At 57.3% G+C, this 16,752-nt stretch overlaps 2 protein-coding genes across 7 annotated transcripts in view; one reads left to right on the top strand and one right to left on the bottom strand.

The window, feature by feature from the left end:
- LOC139805752 (uncharacterized) overlaps nt 1-16,752 on the top strand; it is a 335,505-nt gene that overhangs the window by 93,310 nt on the left and 225,443 nt on the right. The gene's annotated exons all lie outside the window — the stretch shown is intronic.
- RNF222 (ring finger protein 222) lies at nt 5,382-7,531 on the bottom strand. The gene is made up of 2 exons (XM_071764226.1): nt 7,308-7,531; nt 5,382-6,294 (listed from the first exon to the last, which is right to left on the bottom strand). Exon 2 carries the CDS (start codon nt 6,292-6,294, stop codon nt 5,632-5,634), a length of 663 nt encoding a protein of 220 aa, XP_071620327.1. The 5' UTR covers nt 7,308-7,531; the 3' UTR covers nt 5,382-5,631.

The raw sequence follows: 16,752 nt of genomic DNA, 5'->3' as shown, positions 1-16,752 counted from the left end.
GCTCTCCACCCTCCCTCCATACAACAGCTTCCAGGGAATAAAAATCTTGGGATCAAACCCATCCATAGGGCGGGGGCCCAGATCTGGCTCCTGCAGACACAATCATCTGCTCTTCCCAAGGATGTGTGGCCCTGGAGATCCCTGACAGCACAGCAGCCACCTGCAAGCCTGGGTTGGATCAGTGTTGACAGCTCAGCCTCCCAGGGCATCTCAGCAGGGTTTTCTGGGAGGCTCCACACCCAAATATTCCTCAGCATGCAGCTTCCCGTGGACTTTCCCCCATTCAGGTGCCTGTGGTTGGGACAAACTCTGCTCAGCTTCAGCTCTGCTGAGAGGATACCCAAGGAGCCCTCTATGTGTGTGCCAGGGAGCTGGGTGCCCAGCACCCACCCTGCAGCACCCTTGGGTACATCCCACCCCAACCTCCCCATCCCACCAGCACCCAGGAGCATCAGGACAGTGAGCACGGGGGCCACCAGGCAGCAGGGAAGTCCCACAGGAGACTGGGAAAGTTGTGTTCCCAGCTTGATTTGCTGTTGTCAAATGGGGAAAGAAGCTCTTCCTAGAAATACATTTGCAGGTTGTTGCCAGCCAGTTGCTGGACAGAAAGTGCAGACCTCTGGTGGTATTCCAGGGCTGTTGGGTTTGGGTTTTTTTTCCATGGTAGGTTGCTGAGTTGACAAAAAAGATCTCAGAATGACACAGGGAAGTGTAAAACCTCCCTGGACAGATGAGCAGAATGTGTCCCAGCACTTCAGTCCCACCATAGGCTTAGAAAACCTCTTCTGTCTCTTCTGCAAGGGCCAAGAAGAAGAATCCAGCCCATAGCCATGCCCCAGATGCTACCACCAGTGTGAAAAGTGCCAGGTACTGGAGATGGAGCCAAAAGGATCTTGCCTGGAGACAGCCTGGCCTGGGGACAGCCAGCTGGTGTCACCTCTTGTCCATGCCCCACGTTGGACAAACCAGCTCCATCTCAGACTCGTGGTGGTTTTCCAGAAGCCCAGGCTGGGGCAGGGGAGGAAGCTTGGAGGAGTCTTCTCAATTATTCATGGTGAAATCTCAGCTGATGGAGCTGGGGCTTTCAGAGGTTGGTTCCTAATGGAGCTGCTGATGTGGCTGGCCAGTAAGCACTCCTGGGCCCTGTGCAATTCCCACTTCTCCCATCTCCCTGCCATAAAAATGCCACCTTTTGCTGCTAATGATGCATTATGCAGCCATTACCCAGGGTTTCTGGCCCTGCTGCCACGGTACAAAGAGCTGTTAGTGTGGGAAGGGCAATGTGTGCTCTCCAAGCAGGGAAATGGCACACGCTGGGATCTCCTGGGGTCCTGCCCACCCTGGAGGCTGATGGAGGGATGGAAGGTTGTCATCTTTTAGGCAAAGGAAGGGAAGGGTACCTGCTGGCCCTCTTCAGCTCAAGAAGCTCTTGGGACACTGCTCACCAAGGCACACCTGAGCATTGGATGGAGCCCAGGCTGCCCAGAGAGGTTGTGGAGTCTCCTTCTCTGGAGTCTTTCCAAACCCCCCTGGATGTGTCCCTGTGGGATTCTGCTGTGGTAAGGTTGGCTGGACTGGATGAGCTCCAGAGGTCCCTTCCAACCCCTGATACTCTGTGATTCTATGATTGGCAGCTGCTTGAAATACCATCCATGGGCATGGAAACATGGGCCACACAGCCCCCCTGTGCCACACACCCCCTGTGCCACACACCCCCTGTGCCACACACCCCCTGTGCCACACACATCCCTGTGCCACACAACCCCCCTGTGTCACACACATCCCTGTGTCACACACAATCCCCTGTGCCACACAGACCCCTGTGCCACACACCCCCCCTGTGCCACACACATCCCTGTGCCACACCCCCCCCCTGTGTCACACACAACCCTGTGTCACACAACCCCCTGTGTCACACATATCCCTGTGTCACACCTCCCTGTGCCACACAGCCCCCCTGTACCACACACCTCCCCTGTGTTACACACATCCCTGTGTCACACACCTCCCTGTGTCACACACATCCCTGTGTCACACACAATCCCCCGTGCCACACACATCCCTGTGTCACACAACCCCTGTCACACAACCCCCTGTGTCACACACCCCCCTGTGTCACACAGACCCCTGTGTCACACAGACCCCTGTGCCACAAAACTCCCTGCGTCACACACCTCCCTGTGCCACACACAGTTCCCTGTGTGACACAACCCCCCATGTCACACACCCCCTGTGCCCAGCCAGCTGCTGCTGGGAATAAGGACACGTGGGGACACTCGTGCTCTCAGGGCCATGCTCCCCCCACAGCCCCCCAGCCCCAGCTGAGCTTTATTTCTTTATTATCTTGGAGAAGTCCCAAACCATCACTGGGGCTCCCTGCAGCCGAGACCTCAGCACTGGCTCCTACAAAGTCCCTGTCCCCTCTGCCACCAGTGCCTGGAAGATGTGGCTCTGGCCCTTTAGCTCTCCAGTGTCACCAGCTGACCCTTCATTTTGTGTCTGTGTCTGCTGCCTTTCCTCACCTAGGAGAGAGCCAGTGGCTTCCTCCCTACCTGCACATTAGGAAATAATCATCCCAATGGGTTCTGCCAGCCCTGGGTGGCCTGCAGGGGCTCTTGAGAAGATCCTGGCCACTGAGCTCACACCTGAGTGTAGAGGGACACAGCTCCAGCATCTCCAGGACCTCCCAGGGGGCTGAGGATGGAAGATCCCAGCCCTGTCCAGCCATGGGAAGAGCTGGGTCAGTGTGGAGGGGGCACCAACCCAGACATGTCCCAGAGGGACAGGTGTGAGTTTTCCTGGGGACATTTAGGCCACCTCAATAAAGCAAAGCACTGACTCAGGACTGAGCTGGAAATGGCCCCCGTGTCCTCTAAGGGGTACATGGGAGGACAAGATGTACAGAATCTGGGCTGCTGGAGATCCAAACATCTGCCCCAGACACCATCAGCAGGAGAAGGCTTGGGAAGGGCTGGTTCTGACCATCAGATTTAATCCCAAGGAAACAGAATGATGGGAGCTTCCCATGGGTCCTTTCAGGGCTGGGAGCTCCTCTCCCAGGGGCAAGCAGACCCCAGCCTACACCAACAGGCACCTCTGGCTCTGGGAGCACCCAAGTCCTGCTGCCCAGAGTGGCTCTGGTGAGGACGTGGGGATGCTGGTCCTGTGGGTGCCCTCAGAAAGGGGACAGAGCCACCCCCAGGGTGCTCAGCACATCATTTCCCCGGGGATCTCCAAACTTTTGCTGCCTGACCCTCACCCACCAAAGGCAGGGGGTGACCTGGGTGCCACCCTGCCCACACTGACAGCCATCCCTGGCCAAGCACTGCCACCCTGTGGCAAGCTCCCTGCTCACCTCTAAAGGGGGGGGATGCCCCTGGACCCCCACCCCAGAGCTCCACATCCATGGCACTGGCTGATGAGGGTACCATAAAGGTTGTGGAACAATGGCACAGGGTGCCCAGGGAGGGGGCTGAGGCCTCATCCCTGGAGAGGTTCAAGGTGAGGTTGAGGATGCTCTGAGCACCCTGATCTGGGTGAGGGTGTCCCTGATACTGCAGGGCTGGGACTGGGTGACCTGGAGAGGTCCCTTCCCACCCAAACCACCCTATGACACCCCGGTCCCCTCTGCTGGTGCTTGTGACCCCAGCCCAGCACCCAGTGTCCCATCTCACTCCCGTGCTGCTGCTTGACTGTTTTCCTGACCAAACATCTCCAGGGCTTAAGCAACAGCAGCCGAAAGTGGGTTCCTCCAGCCCTGCCCCTGAGGAGCTCCTGTCCCAGCTGCTGGCACCCTGCTCCGATTCCCCCAGCACCCAGACTAATAATGAGGGTTATTAATCAATCAGGAGACGTGGGAGTGTCATTATCAGGGAATCATTCCCCATGGAATGGGGTTGCCATTCCTGGGTGGTGGCTCAGGAACTTTTCCCCAGGCGATCTCCTGGTGGCTTCATACAGGGGTCAGGGTGTGGTAGGGAAACTGAGGCACGGGGTTTGGGGTTGCAGTCACAGCATCACAAGGAGAAGCTGGGCAGTTGGCAGCCTTGTCAGGGCCTGGTGTCCTGGCTGTAACCCCAATCTTCCATCATCAGCTTGGGATGCCATCAGCTCCTCTGCCCCAGACTGCTGACCCCTTTTCCAGCCCCTGGTGGTTCTTATTTGTTCCCCTGAAATGTTCTGGCTGAGGACAAAGGTTTCTTGGTGGCACTGCTGGCCGTGTTTGTCCTGCCCCTCTCTGGGGGTGTGGGAATGGTGTGCCAGCCTTGCACCCCTCTGTCACCTCTGGGGGTGATGGTGAGGGACATCCTGATGCTGCTCCCAGGCATTTTGTGGTGCTGGTGACAGCACCGTGGCCCTCAGGACACATTCCTGGATGATGGGGCTGAGAGGAGCACCCAAGGGGCCAGGGACTGGGTCAGCAGGACAAAGGTGGCCATGGCAGTGCAGATGCCACACACCCTCCTGCCCACCCTGCCTGGGGATACAGATGGGGAGAAACGTGATGGGGCACCCAGCACCAGTGAGCAGCTCTGGCATGGGGGTGACCTGAAGTCCCCATCTTCCCCTCCTTCCCCCTGCCCCAGAAAAAGCAGGCACAGAGGGTCCCAAATCTCACCTGTGGATTTCTGATGTCCCCAAGGCAAGGGATGAGGGGCTGAGGCTGCCTTGGTGGGACTGGTACGGAGTGAGACAAAGCCAGGTGTGTCTCAGCTGTTTGGGATGGGTGAAAATGAGGCACCCGCTGGGTTTTAAACCTCAGGACCAGGATACTGGGACAAGGAAACAGGGACATCCAAGGCACAGGAGGGTGGAATCCCGAATCTTCCCCTTTACCCAGTCCAGACCCCGAGTTTAGCTCCTGCCCCACAGCCTGTCCCTGCATCCCCAGGGCAGGAGGGACACCGGTGACACCAGGGGATGGCCACAACTCAGAGAAAGAGGTGAGCTCAGAGAAAGAGTGGGGGAAGCCATGGCTGGGACTGCCTGGGGCAGGAGCTGCCATCCCTTCCCATACAGAGCAGTGGGTGGTGGTGGGCAATGGGAGCTCCCAGGGACCAGGCCCACTCTCCTGACCCCCAGGTCTCCGTGGCCTTGGTTCTAGAGGTTCTGGTTTATCTTCACCTCTTTGGGGTGGGAAGCCAGGAGGTTCTCTCCAGAGTGGCTGCATCACATACCCCCACAGAAGCCCCACAGCCTGGCAGCCTTGATCCTCCCATCACATGCACAGATCCTGTGGATGTCCCTGGGTACAGGGGGCCCATGGCCACAGCCCACCCCACTCAGGAGATGGGATGGAGGGAGGGATGAGCAGAGTCCCCTGCATGTGCTGTCACAGGGTATGGGAGCAGCAACCCCCCTGTCCACTCAGATACCAGAGATACAAACTAGCAGGCCTTGCCCTGCCATATTTTAACCAAAAGAGGCAAAACACAAATAAAAATGCCAGCAGTGGCACTGTCAGTTCCCAGAGATCTGCAGAAAGGTCTGAAAGTCCATCCAATCCCCGGCCAGAGGAGAGAACTTCACCTCCAGCTGCTTGCGGGCTTTCTCCAGGGGTCTTTCAAGAGAGGTTCCAGCCCTTGCTCTATCCCAGCAATCAGCAAGACCCCTGTGCTGATCCCCTCCCTGCTACGAGTCCCTCTTCACCAGCAGCAGCCACGGGAGCACGGCTGCCAGCATGGCCAGGGTCAGGATGAGGAAGACAGCCAGGGCGATGGGTGACTGGCAGCACTTCACCCCCAGGGCCATGCTGGATGACAAGGACACGGAGCTCCGTGTTTCCGACCCGCTTCTCCTCCCCAGGGACCTGCAGTCCGTGTCCACCAGTGGCATCCCACGGTCACTGATGACAAAGATGTGGGCTTCCCTCACCAGCTCTCCCTGCCAGCCCACGGGGCTGCTCCCCGTGCTGCAGCACCTCTCCGAGCCCTGTATGGGCATCACAAAATGACTGGGCACCACCAAGGCATTGCTGGCCTCCGTTTTGGTCAGCTGGGACAAGGAGGAAGGTGACAGTGGCATCTCTAGAGTCCGGGGGTCGGTGCTTGCCTTGGGTGGCCACAAAGCCTTCTTCTTGCTGAGGAAAGTCACGTAGCGACAGACAGGGCAGATGATGCTGTTCTGGACTTGGCCGTGGAGCTTGGTGGAGAGCAAACATTTCACCAGGCAGTCGTGGCAGAAGGTGTGTCCACAGCTGAGCCTGCGGTGCGTGGCCTCCAGGGGGGGAAACTTCTCATAGCACACGGGACACTCGGCCGGGGGACCCTCCTTGTTGGACGAGGTCTCAGACATCTCTGCTCTGCAGGCTCCACAGCTGCAGGGAAGAGGCACGGGTGGGTTCAGGAGGGACTCAGCGGGAAGTTTTAGCGTGACCCAACCTGCTCTCCTCCTCCCTCTTGCCCCTAACAAGGAGGTGGGTGCTGCCAGGCATGGGTGAGCACATTCAGCAGCACCGAACCTCTTAGCACATCCCCTGGGGAAAGAGAGAGGTGATGGGAGAACCTCAGCTGCCAAAAATCACAGAGAAAAAGGCATCAGCCCCTTGGTGGAACTCTGTCTCCCTGCTGGGCACAGGTCCTGCTCGTGTTGTGAGTGCCTCAGTGCTCTGCTGCCAGCTCCAGGTACCTGGGAGGGGGAAGCTTGGGAGCTTCCATCCCACAAAGAAACCTGCCAAGGCAAGGGAGATGTCCCCACCAAAGGGGACACAGAGTAAGGGGTCAGAGGGACAGGCAGGAGCAGAGGAGCCCACAGGGAAGGCGAGGGAGCAGAGAGGACCCAGCCCAACCAGCACCCCTGCCCACCCTCCAGCCCCTGCCCTGACCCAGGGGGCAAGAGGAACAAGGAGCTGACAGATCCCTGCTGGGTCTGGAGCCCCCCCCCCCACCTCCCTGTGCATCTGTCAAGGTGGGAAAGGGGAGAAAGAAGGGAAGGGGGGAAAAGGGATGAGGGATGCTCAGCTGAGCTCCTTTCTCTTAGAATGGTTCGGGAGCTTGAGCCAGCAGGTTTTCCAGACCTTGCAGCATCTTCAGGCTCCCACCCCATCTGCACCCCTCTTCTCACAGATAATTTCACTCATGGGTGTCCTCACAGCTGTTTCTGAAGGTTTTGCCATCCCCTCCATGGCTGCACCCCATTTCATGAGACCACTCCCTGCACCCACCAACCACAAAAAGGCCACCAGCCATCCCCTCCCCACGCAAGAGAAGAAACACCTGGGCTCCTGCTATGGTTCAGGGGGGGCATCAGGGACTTGATGCTCCCCAAAAACATTGCAGAAGAAGACCCTTGCTCCTCCCTTGCCCCACAGCCCCTTACCTCCTGCAGGGCACCAGGGCAGGGTCCCCTCCATGCACTCCACCACTGTCCCCAGGAGCAGGGCTGACTGCACCCCAGCCCCAAGCACTTGCTGGGGAGAGGCTGGGGATGCCTCTACACCAGGGAGGTGTTGGCTTCGTGTTTCATGTCAGCATGTTGCATAAAAGCTGGAGCAGAGACAGGGGCAGGTCCCGGAGAGTGAATGCAGAGGAACTCGTTTGGGTTTTACAGGGCTGCTGATGTTCACCTGCTTGGCCAAGGAGTGGGTGAGTCCAGCGTCAGAGGGCAGGGACAGGAGGCAGGGTCCTGTCTGCTTTCCCTCATGCAATGAGAAGCTGTAGTTGGGTTTGTTTGTAGTTGGGTCAAAAACCCCAATGAAAGAGGCACTAAAGGGGACACCCAAGTCCCCACCCCCCCTGTTGCTGCAGCATCCTGCACCAGGGCTGGGCTCCCACCAAACACATCTCACTCCATCCCTCCTCCTGACCTCATCTTTCTACCTGCAGCCCTTTCCCTCCTCATCCCCCCAACTCCATCACCATTCATCAACTGCATTCCCAGTCCTACGTGGTGAGATGCTCACCAGCCCCTGCAGCAGCTGTGTACAGCCTGATAAACACACCCGAGAGGGCTTGAGAACCACTGATCCCTCACACCTGCCCTAGAGGCTTCCCAGCATCTCTGGGAACTGTGATCCCACAGTGTCAGGAGCACTGCAGGCTCAGGGCAAGCAGCAGCCCCAGGTTTGGCCATGTCATCAGCTGAAGGTGGCCCCTGGGTCACCATTTGGCCATGTGCAGACTGGAAACCCACATATAGGATGTTCTCTGGGGCCTTACCCGTGCCCCAGGGTGCTGCCCATCCCCCAGTCAAACCCCAGGAAAGAAGCTGAGAGGCACCTTCCCTGCACATCCTTGTAAAAACTGCTGGCAGGGTGGGTGGCTCCTGTCACAACCTTGACTCTTTCCAGGGACCCCTCCCACCCCTTATCCTGGCCAGTGGCCACCAGGATGCCAGCCCCTGCTCAGCCTCTCTGGGTGGCTCCACAGGGACCTGGGTACCACTCCTGGGTCCAGAGGAGATTCCCAGAGCAGGGAGGGTAACCCCCAGGAACCTGCCTGCACCCCTTCCCTGGCTCTGGCTGTGACCTTGCACCCATGGGATCTGGATTTGCACCCTCAAGGAGCTTTTATGCCCTGGAGAGCCTGGGGTGCTGAGCTGGCAAAGCTGCAGGAGAAACCTGGCTGTGGCAGGGGACAGAGGGATGCTCCACACCAGTGTTCCCAGCCGTGTGCTCCTCCAGCCTGAGGAATGCCCAGGGCTCTGCAGGGTCCAAGGGGCAGGCAGAAGAGGGGATGCACCCAAAACCCAAGGAGATGGGCCCTGGAGCTCCTCTGTGGTCAGGAGGGTGGTTTCAGGTGCTGTGGCAGGGCTGGAGGCGTGGGCAGCAGTATCAGTGGCTTGTGGGTGCAGTGGTTACAACACTGGGCTGGTTTCTGGCAGGAGAAGGGAAGGAGAAGCTGCCAAAATGCCTCTGCCTTCTGCAGAGAACACCCACAGGGGGAGGCTTCTGCTCCAGGGGGGACCTCTCAAGACTTGGCACGGTCAGAAACTGAGACTGAAACCTCTCCAGACAGACTGTCCCAGGGCTGAGGTTGCACATTCACCCCTGGAAGAAGTCTCCCCATCCCCTTGCCCCTCCTTGAAGCTGCTGGAAGATGCCAGAGATACTCGCACCCCCCGAGATCTCAAGATGATATAAAAGAGATGTGGGCTAGCAAGAGCAGATTCGGGGCAACCAAACATCTCCCCAGCTGCAGCTGGCTGGCTGCCAGCCCCCAGGCCAGGTGGATAATCCAGTTTGCCATGCCTTGAATGCTCTGTGTAGTCAGAAACTATGAGCTCAGGGATCTATACATAGGCACTGGCAAAACGAGTCTGCCTCCCTTTGCTGCTCTGACCACACCAAAATCAAAGGGGTTTTGGCAGATCGCAGACCCAGCTCTGTCAGCAGTTTCACTCTTCCCCAGGTATGGGTTTTCTTGGGAGTTTTGCCCCCTTTTGACATGTGGCAGCATCTTTCCTGAGTGACAGGATCAAGTCTGCTGGTGCTCGTAGAAGTAACCATGTTCAGGGGCAAAGAAAAGTCCCTTAATGCTGCCTGTTTTGTTTTTTTGTGGTTGGTTTTGGTGGGTTTTTTTTTGGTGTTTTTTTTTTTTTTTTTTTTTGGTTTTTTTTTTTTTTTTTTTTTTTTTTTCTTTCTTGTTTATTTGTTTGTTTGTTTCTGGAGCTTTGAAAAGTGCTGCTCATGGGATGTGTTTCAGCCCAACCGTGGGTTAGGGTTCCAGGATCCTTTTTTTCCAAGCAAAAAGGTGGCACAAGGCTCAGCTCCAGGGACCACAGGTGAGACTTTCTTTGTTCTGGGCTCAGTGGTTTCCAGTAAACAAGGGACATTTCTGACCCAGAGGCTGACCCAACCCTCACTGCAGGATCGGGGTGGTCAGAATCCCTTCCCTGCAGTGGCTTTTGGGCAGAGCTTTGCAGCCCTTCCCAAGGACAAAAGGATGCTGCAGGGACAGCCCTCATCCCCCATGGCATCACCCAGACTTGCTGCTCCCAGTGACCAGGCAGGGAGGAGGGAAACTGCTATTATTTGTGGTTATGTGGAAGTGCTTCTTTTCAGAGAACATTTAAAGTCCCCATGGAGTCCCCATCATCCCTGGAGGGGTTTCAGAGCCCTGGAGATGTGGGGATGAGGGACATGGGGCAGGGCTGGGGGTCAGAGGATCAGAGGATCAGAGGATCAGAGGATCAGAGGACTGATCTCCATGCCAGCCTGGTGCCAGGCAAATATTCACTGTAGGTCTCAATCTTTCCACACCAAATCCATGCTACTTTCCTCCAAATCCTACCAGATGAAGCAAGAACATTTCCAATGAGCAGAGACATGTCCTCCATCCTTCACTCAACCATGACCAGGATCCCGGTGTGAAAAATCTTAGATTTATTCAGATTTCTTCTTGATGATAAGATTCACCTTCTGCTTTGCCAGCCAGACACAACCCACCCCCAGGGCTGGTGGCTGCTGGGAAGGCTGGGCCAGGAGAAGTCCCTGGCTTTGTAAGTCTCTAAATCAGTGACTGTCAAAAGCTGCAGGAGGGATCCCTGTGCCCAGGTCTCTGTTCTCCTCTGTCAGCACCATCAGGGTCTATGGAGTGCTGGCTGAGCTCCAGGGCAGGTCCAGTTGTGGTGTGGTGGGATGCTGTCCCTCCTGCTTACCTCCAGCTCCTTTCCATACTGGACTGGTTACACCTTGACACCAGTTGCACCTTTGCCCCCCACACCCTGGGGCCAGCTCCACCTCTCCCAGGGCAGACTCCATCCTCCCAAACTCCCCCAGGTTTTTCCTTGCCAATACTCAGCCTGCAAACCTGAGGCTTTCCAGAAGTTTCTGCTCAGCCCGGTCTTCTCCCACCTCTTCCCAGACCTGGATTAAACAACGGGTGAGCAGTTAGCACTGGTGGAAATGAGGAGAAGGGAAGAGGTAGAGAAGTAAATCCAGGATTGATCCCAGCCTGGGGAGATGGTCCTGTTTGGGGACAAAGCTCAATGAAAGAAAATAGTTTACCCAGGGCTTGGCCATGCTGCTGGAGAGCCCGAGATTCCTAGACCCTGTCTGAGTTATATCCAGTCCTGTAGCTGGAAAAGATGGACAAGCACAGGGGAAACAAGCCCCTTGAAGTTCTTGGGTGTCCCCTCACTCATCCATCTTTTCCCATGTTTGCTTTTATTGATTTCAGAGTGGCAAAATCAGTGCCTTTTTCTTCTAGATGTCTCCATCCTGTCTGGTAGGTACCTGGCAGGCTGGAAACCCATCCCCAGGATGCTGATTTAGGCAAGACAGCCCGAAACACGGAGCAGAAGCTCTTCCTTCGGCTTTCTGCCGTGCTTTTTTGCCGGGTCCAGGAGGTGGTGCTCTCGGCTGTGCTTTGGCCTAACAAGGATGTCCGAGGTGGTAAAACCCTGAGCCCACCTCAGCTGGGAGCTCCAGCCTCCTCCCCACCGAGATGGATGTTTTCTGCTCCTCCTCCTGCCCATCAGAAATCCCCAAACCCTTCTCTGCTGTCTGCCTGGGAGCTTTGGAAAGGGACCTGCTCAGCACCTGAGCATCACAGCTCCAACCTGGCCTTATCTCCTGCTGCTGGCAACAAGCCCTCCCGGGAATGCCTGCTCCAAGCCCTTGGAGCCTTATTCTGACACCAAATCCTGGGGATTTGTCCCATCCAGCCTCCCTACTTTGTGCCTGGGAGGGCTCCTTCCCCCTGGGACAAGGCTGGAAGTTGGGGAAGTTGGTGTCACCTCTCAAGTTACAAGTGATTGCACAAGAGGAAACAGCCTCAAGTTGCACCAGGGGAGGTTTAAATTGGATATTAGGAACAATTTCTTCCCCCAAAGGATCGTCAGGGCCTGGCCCAGGCTGCCCAGGGCAGGGCTGGAGTCCCCATCATCCTTGGGGGGGTTCAGATCCCTGGAGATGTGGGGATGAGGGACATAGAATCACAGAATCCTAGAATTGGCTGGGTTGGAAGGGACCTCAGAGATCACCAAGTCCAACCCTTGATCCACTCCCCCCGTGGTTCCCAGCCCATGGCACTGAGTGCCACATCCAGGCTCTTTTGAAATAGCTCCAGGGATGGAGAATCCACCCCTTCCCTGGGCAGCCCATTCCAATGGCTGAGCACCCTCTCCAGAAAGAAATTCTTTCTAATGTCCAACCTAAACCTCCCCTGGCACAACTTGAGACCTCTTGTGCCCTCTTGTCTTGCTGAGAGTTGCCTGGGAAAAGAGCCCAACCCCCCCCTGGCTCCAACCTCCTTTCAGGGAGTTGTAGAGAGTGATGAGGTCTCCCCTGAGCCTCCTCTTCTCCAGCCTCAACACCCCCAGCTCCCTCAGCCTCTCCTCATAGGATCTGTGCTCGATATGGGGCAGGGCTGGGTTAAGTTGGACTTGACATCTTTTCTAACAAAAACCATTCAAGGCTTTTTTCCTCCAGAGATACTTTCCACCAACCAGAATGTCTGCCTCAAGGAAGCAGGGGCAGCCCAAATCCAGTCCCCTGAGATGATGATCACGGCCAGGGCTACACAAACCCCTCAAGATCTGTTCTACATCCTCCTCCTTTGGCTCAGGGCTGCTTTCCCCTTATTGCTCCCCATCTCCCTGGCCCTGGTCCCACTTCACATCCCACCCTGTTCCCTCCAGGATGCTGGTTATTTGGGGGCTGCAGCAGTAGGAATCCACAGCACAGTGTGTGTAACAGAAACAAGACAGCTTGGAAGCCACAGGGCAGATTCTGGGGGGGGGGGGGGGGGGGTGGGAGAAGAAGGCAGCAGTCAGAGCAGAGAGCACCCAGGGGTCACCCTGAGGGTCCTCAGCAGACCCTTCCTGCGGGCAAGATGGGGACTGGGATATCAAACCCCAAGTGGGATCCCCTGTCAGATGGTATTGGTAGGAATCAATGTGGCCAAAGGATGGTGAGTGTCCCCTTGTGTGTCCCCCTGAGCTGTGGCCACACCAGCCCCCACAGTCCTTGTGACCTGTCCCTGCTGTACCATCCATGCCACCCCAGGGACATTTTATCCCCATGCAGCAGAGGGTATTGCCTGACTCTTCCACACCATTCCCTCTGGCTGCCTGGTTACCAGGTAACTCCCTCGAGCTTTATTCAGAAAACCTGCAAGGTTAAGAGAAAAAGCCACTGGGGTCAAGAATCTGGGGTTCTTTACCAAAATGGGGTGTTCCCAGTGGTTTTAGTTGCCAGGGTGTGTGGCAGGTTGGATTTTTTTCTCCAGGCAGCAGTTCCTGGAGGTCTGAAATTGCAGAGGGGAGGTTACCTTTAATGGGAACGAGTACAGGTCATCTTCTAGCCCTGAAACATCCTGGAGCTGCAGGGAAAGGCTCAATAAAAGGAGAACTAAATACTCAATCTGGGTTCATTTAATGATTTTTTCCAGAGTCTCATGACCACGAAAGGAATGTGGTGTTGTGAGTGAAGAGTTTATATCTCCACCACCCAGGATCACTTGGAGGGTCACTGACCAGAAAAAAACAAGTGGGTGGTGGAGAGGAGGATGCCCTGAACAAAGTGCATCTTCCCAGACATCCTCCTGGGATCCATCCTGGGGGCTCTACACTCCCAGTAGTAAGAGAAGGTTAACTCCAGTCCTCCCTTCCAGATGGAGTGAGCAGGAAAACACACAGGGGTCCTGACAATCCCCCAGCCCATGATATCCCATGGCAGACAGGGCATGTGGTGCCTTGGTGTCCCCTTCTGCATCCTGGGGGGATGATGGGTCCAGCACAGAGATGTGCTCCTGATGGGCTATTGCAGCAGGCTCCCACGTCTCCTGAGCCCTTCATGTCCATTGTTAGGGATCCCCAAAAAAAAGGGTGAAGGAGTTTTTGGGTTGCCCAAGGAGTCACCCCTGCACCCATGAGCAATTTCACCCCAGTCTCTCTCCAAAAACCAGTCCTGGGGGATTATTCCTTCCTCTGCATCATCACCAGCATCTCTCCAAGGGGATACCCAGGAGCACGTTGCAGGGCCCCATGTCTGGGACAATAATTCCCAGCCCATAGCAGATCTCCCAGGAACCCCCACACCTACCCTGTATCCATTTTGAGGCTGTTCCCCTCAGCGTGCCTCCCTGTGCCATGACATTCCCCTTGTAAACACAGAACCCATCCTGTCCCCATGTCCCCTCACTCCCCCCACACTCTCCAGCAGCCTCACACCTGGACTGTGGGACAACCCTGGCTCCTGCCCTTATCAGTTTCCCCCATCCTCATGAGACCCCTTCCCACCTTTCTCTGAATCCAGTGTGGCTGTCTCATCTCTCCCTCTCCTTTCAGCAGAGGGGCTTTTGCTGGCAAAACACAGCCCTGGTGGGAGACAGCCCATTGTGTAGCTACTAATGCTCAGTGACTGCTCCTTTGTGCTCCCGGATGTGTTGAGCCCCTTGGTGAATGCATGGGAACAGCTCTGGCTTTTCACGGGGTGCAGCCAGGAGCAGCAAAGACAAAAAAATCAGTGTTAACCAGGCAGGCACTCCGGAGTGCTTGGGAAATCCAACCCCTGCCAAGCTGGGTTGGTAAATGTGGTGACATCCATCCCTGGTGCTAGAGATGCTGGTAAACAGCAGCAGCTGGCTGGGACAGGGGATGCCACGGGGTGTGGGGAGAGGGAAAGGGTATTTTGTTAGCCTTAAGCACCCAGCCTAGGAAAGAGAGGATGAGGAGCTCAGGTTGGGGTTTAAAGGAAACCAGGGGTGTGCCACTCCATGGATGGCCCTTCAGAAACTAATTTAGGGTTGCATGGATACATCCTTGGCTCTGTTATAAAGGAACCTCCAGGCAGCCCTGGGGTCAGCATGCAGCCTGGAGCAGCACAGCCCCCTGCAGAAACACATCCAGAGGTGGGGACAGATGTACAGGGAGCCCTTGAACACCTGCAGCTCCCCAACTCTTTTCCTGCACCCCTGTCCCCTCAGAGGGGCTGCTCTGTGATTGAAAAGTGAGGGAAAACTGCACGGAGACCGTGTGGGATGGACTGTGCAGACAATGCATGACAGCTTCTTACAGGTCCTGAAGCACAGTGAGAAAACTGGGTGCCCAGCCTGCTCCAGAGCACAGGAGTGGGTGTTCAGCCTGCTCCAGAACGTGAAAGTGGAACCCAACCTGCCCACGAGCAGGGCTGTGCACACACTCAGCACCCTCAGCTCTGGCTGCTCCCAGCTCACAGCAGCACAAGGCTGAATGATGGGAAAGGTGATGTTCTCCCAGCCAGGACTCCAGGCTCCGCACAGCCATCTCCATCTCTCTCGTTGTCCTCCAGAGAAGGTTGTAGAGAGCCAAGAGGGTCAGCTGAGGTGAGAAGGTTGGAGGCAGGTGGGGTGGACCAGGGCTGTGAGCATCACCAGGACCAGCCAGATGTGGCTGGGCACAGCAGAAGGCACAAAAAGGCAGCCTGGGAATGAGGTTCTGTTTCTAAGAGGTATGAGACAGCTCCAGTTCCAAGGGCAGCTTGCCCCAAGGATGGCTTCTCACAGGACGCTGTGGCTTCCTTCCCCACCTCTCCCAGCCTCTAATCCAGGTGCTGCGTGTGGCTCGGAGCCGCGCTGTGCCGCGTGTCCCGGGCCCGGAGCTGACGCTGCCGAGCGGCGTTTGTAACCTTGGGTAATACCCAGGTGACACAGGGTGACCCGGAATGTCCTGCACAGGCATCAGGGGACATCCACAGAACAGGTTAGGGAGGGAGTGATGCGTGCTCTCCATCCTCTGGCTGTCCACAACCACCCATCCCATCCACCGGGGAGAGGTGCGAAGGTGGAAAAGCATATTCCCGGGATAACCCCGAGCGTGGGTGGAAAAGAAAAGGCCGGGGAGAGGCCACGGGGACAGATGAGGGGACAGAGGTGGCCTTGGTGGCACCGACCTCTACGGAGGAGACAGGCTGACCCAACGAGGGCAGGCAACGCGGCCGCAGTTTCGGCCACCGCCTCGCTGCGCTGCCCGGAGCGTTTGTCCCGCAGCGAGGGAAGGAGGAGGGGACCCGGCAGCACCGCCTGCCGCTAATGACAGGGCCGGCCAGCTAATTACAGGGGGCGGAAAATGAAGAATGCAAAGGAAGCCTAAGTATTAGGTCAGCGTGACGGAGCGGGGATGCCGGCTGAGGGACAGGTCGCACCGGGGAGGCCACCAGCCCCCTCCCTGCCCGCCCCGGGGGCTGCGGGGGGCACGGGAGCTGAGATGCGGGGCAGTGGGCGTGTGGGGAAGGCTGTGCTGGGAAAACAGGGAGCAGGGAAGCCGGGAGGGTCCTGGAAGCTGCCCTAAGCTTGGTTTGATGGGTCCCGAGGGGGATCAAAGTGCCCGCAGGGAGTTTCCCGGTTGGATCCTCAGATCCTCTGGGACTGAGAAGCGGGGCGGGAGGTTGGGAGGATGATGGGGAGAGGGAAGGGAGCGCGGCCGGGGCTGGGCTGCCGGCTCTGCCTGCTCCCCTCGCATCCCCCCGGGCTGGGTGTGAGGAATCACGGCTGCGGGTCTGGGGTCTGCCCCTCCGGGGGGCACGGAGCAGAGCGGGACAGGGACAGGGACGGGGACTGGGACGGGGACGGGGACGGGTACAGGGACAAGGACAGGGACACTCCCGAAGGAGGGAGGGAGGGGACAGGGCGGGACGGGCGGGGCCTGCCCGGGGCAGGCAGGTGGGACGGGGCCGAGCAGCCGGGGGGACGTGTCCTGGGGCGGCGTGGGATCCCTAAAGCGGGGCTGAGGTCTTTGGTTAGTGTCGGAACGGGTGCCTGCCGCCTCCGCCACACCGGGACGTGGCGACACCGGGACACGGGGACCGGGAGACATGGGAAAACGGGGACACCG

Source organism: Heliangelus exortis, chromosome 20 (assembly GCF_036169615.1).
Source record: "Heliangelus exortis chromosome 20, bHelExo1.hap1, whole genome shotgun sequence".
Lineage (NCBI taxonomy): Eukaryota > Metazoa > Chordata > Aves > Apodiformes > Trochilidae > Heliangelus > Heliangelus exortis.
The sequence above is the reverse complement of the archived record's forward strand: the minus strand, read 5'-3'. Positions and strand labels throughout refer to the sequence as shown.

Bases quoted from the DNA above. Each gene is read 5' to 3' on its own strand.
- RNF222 (XM_071764226.1), bottom strand. From the start codon at position 6,294: ATGTCTGAGACCTCGTCCAACAAGGAGGGTCCCCCGGCCGAGTGTCCC.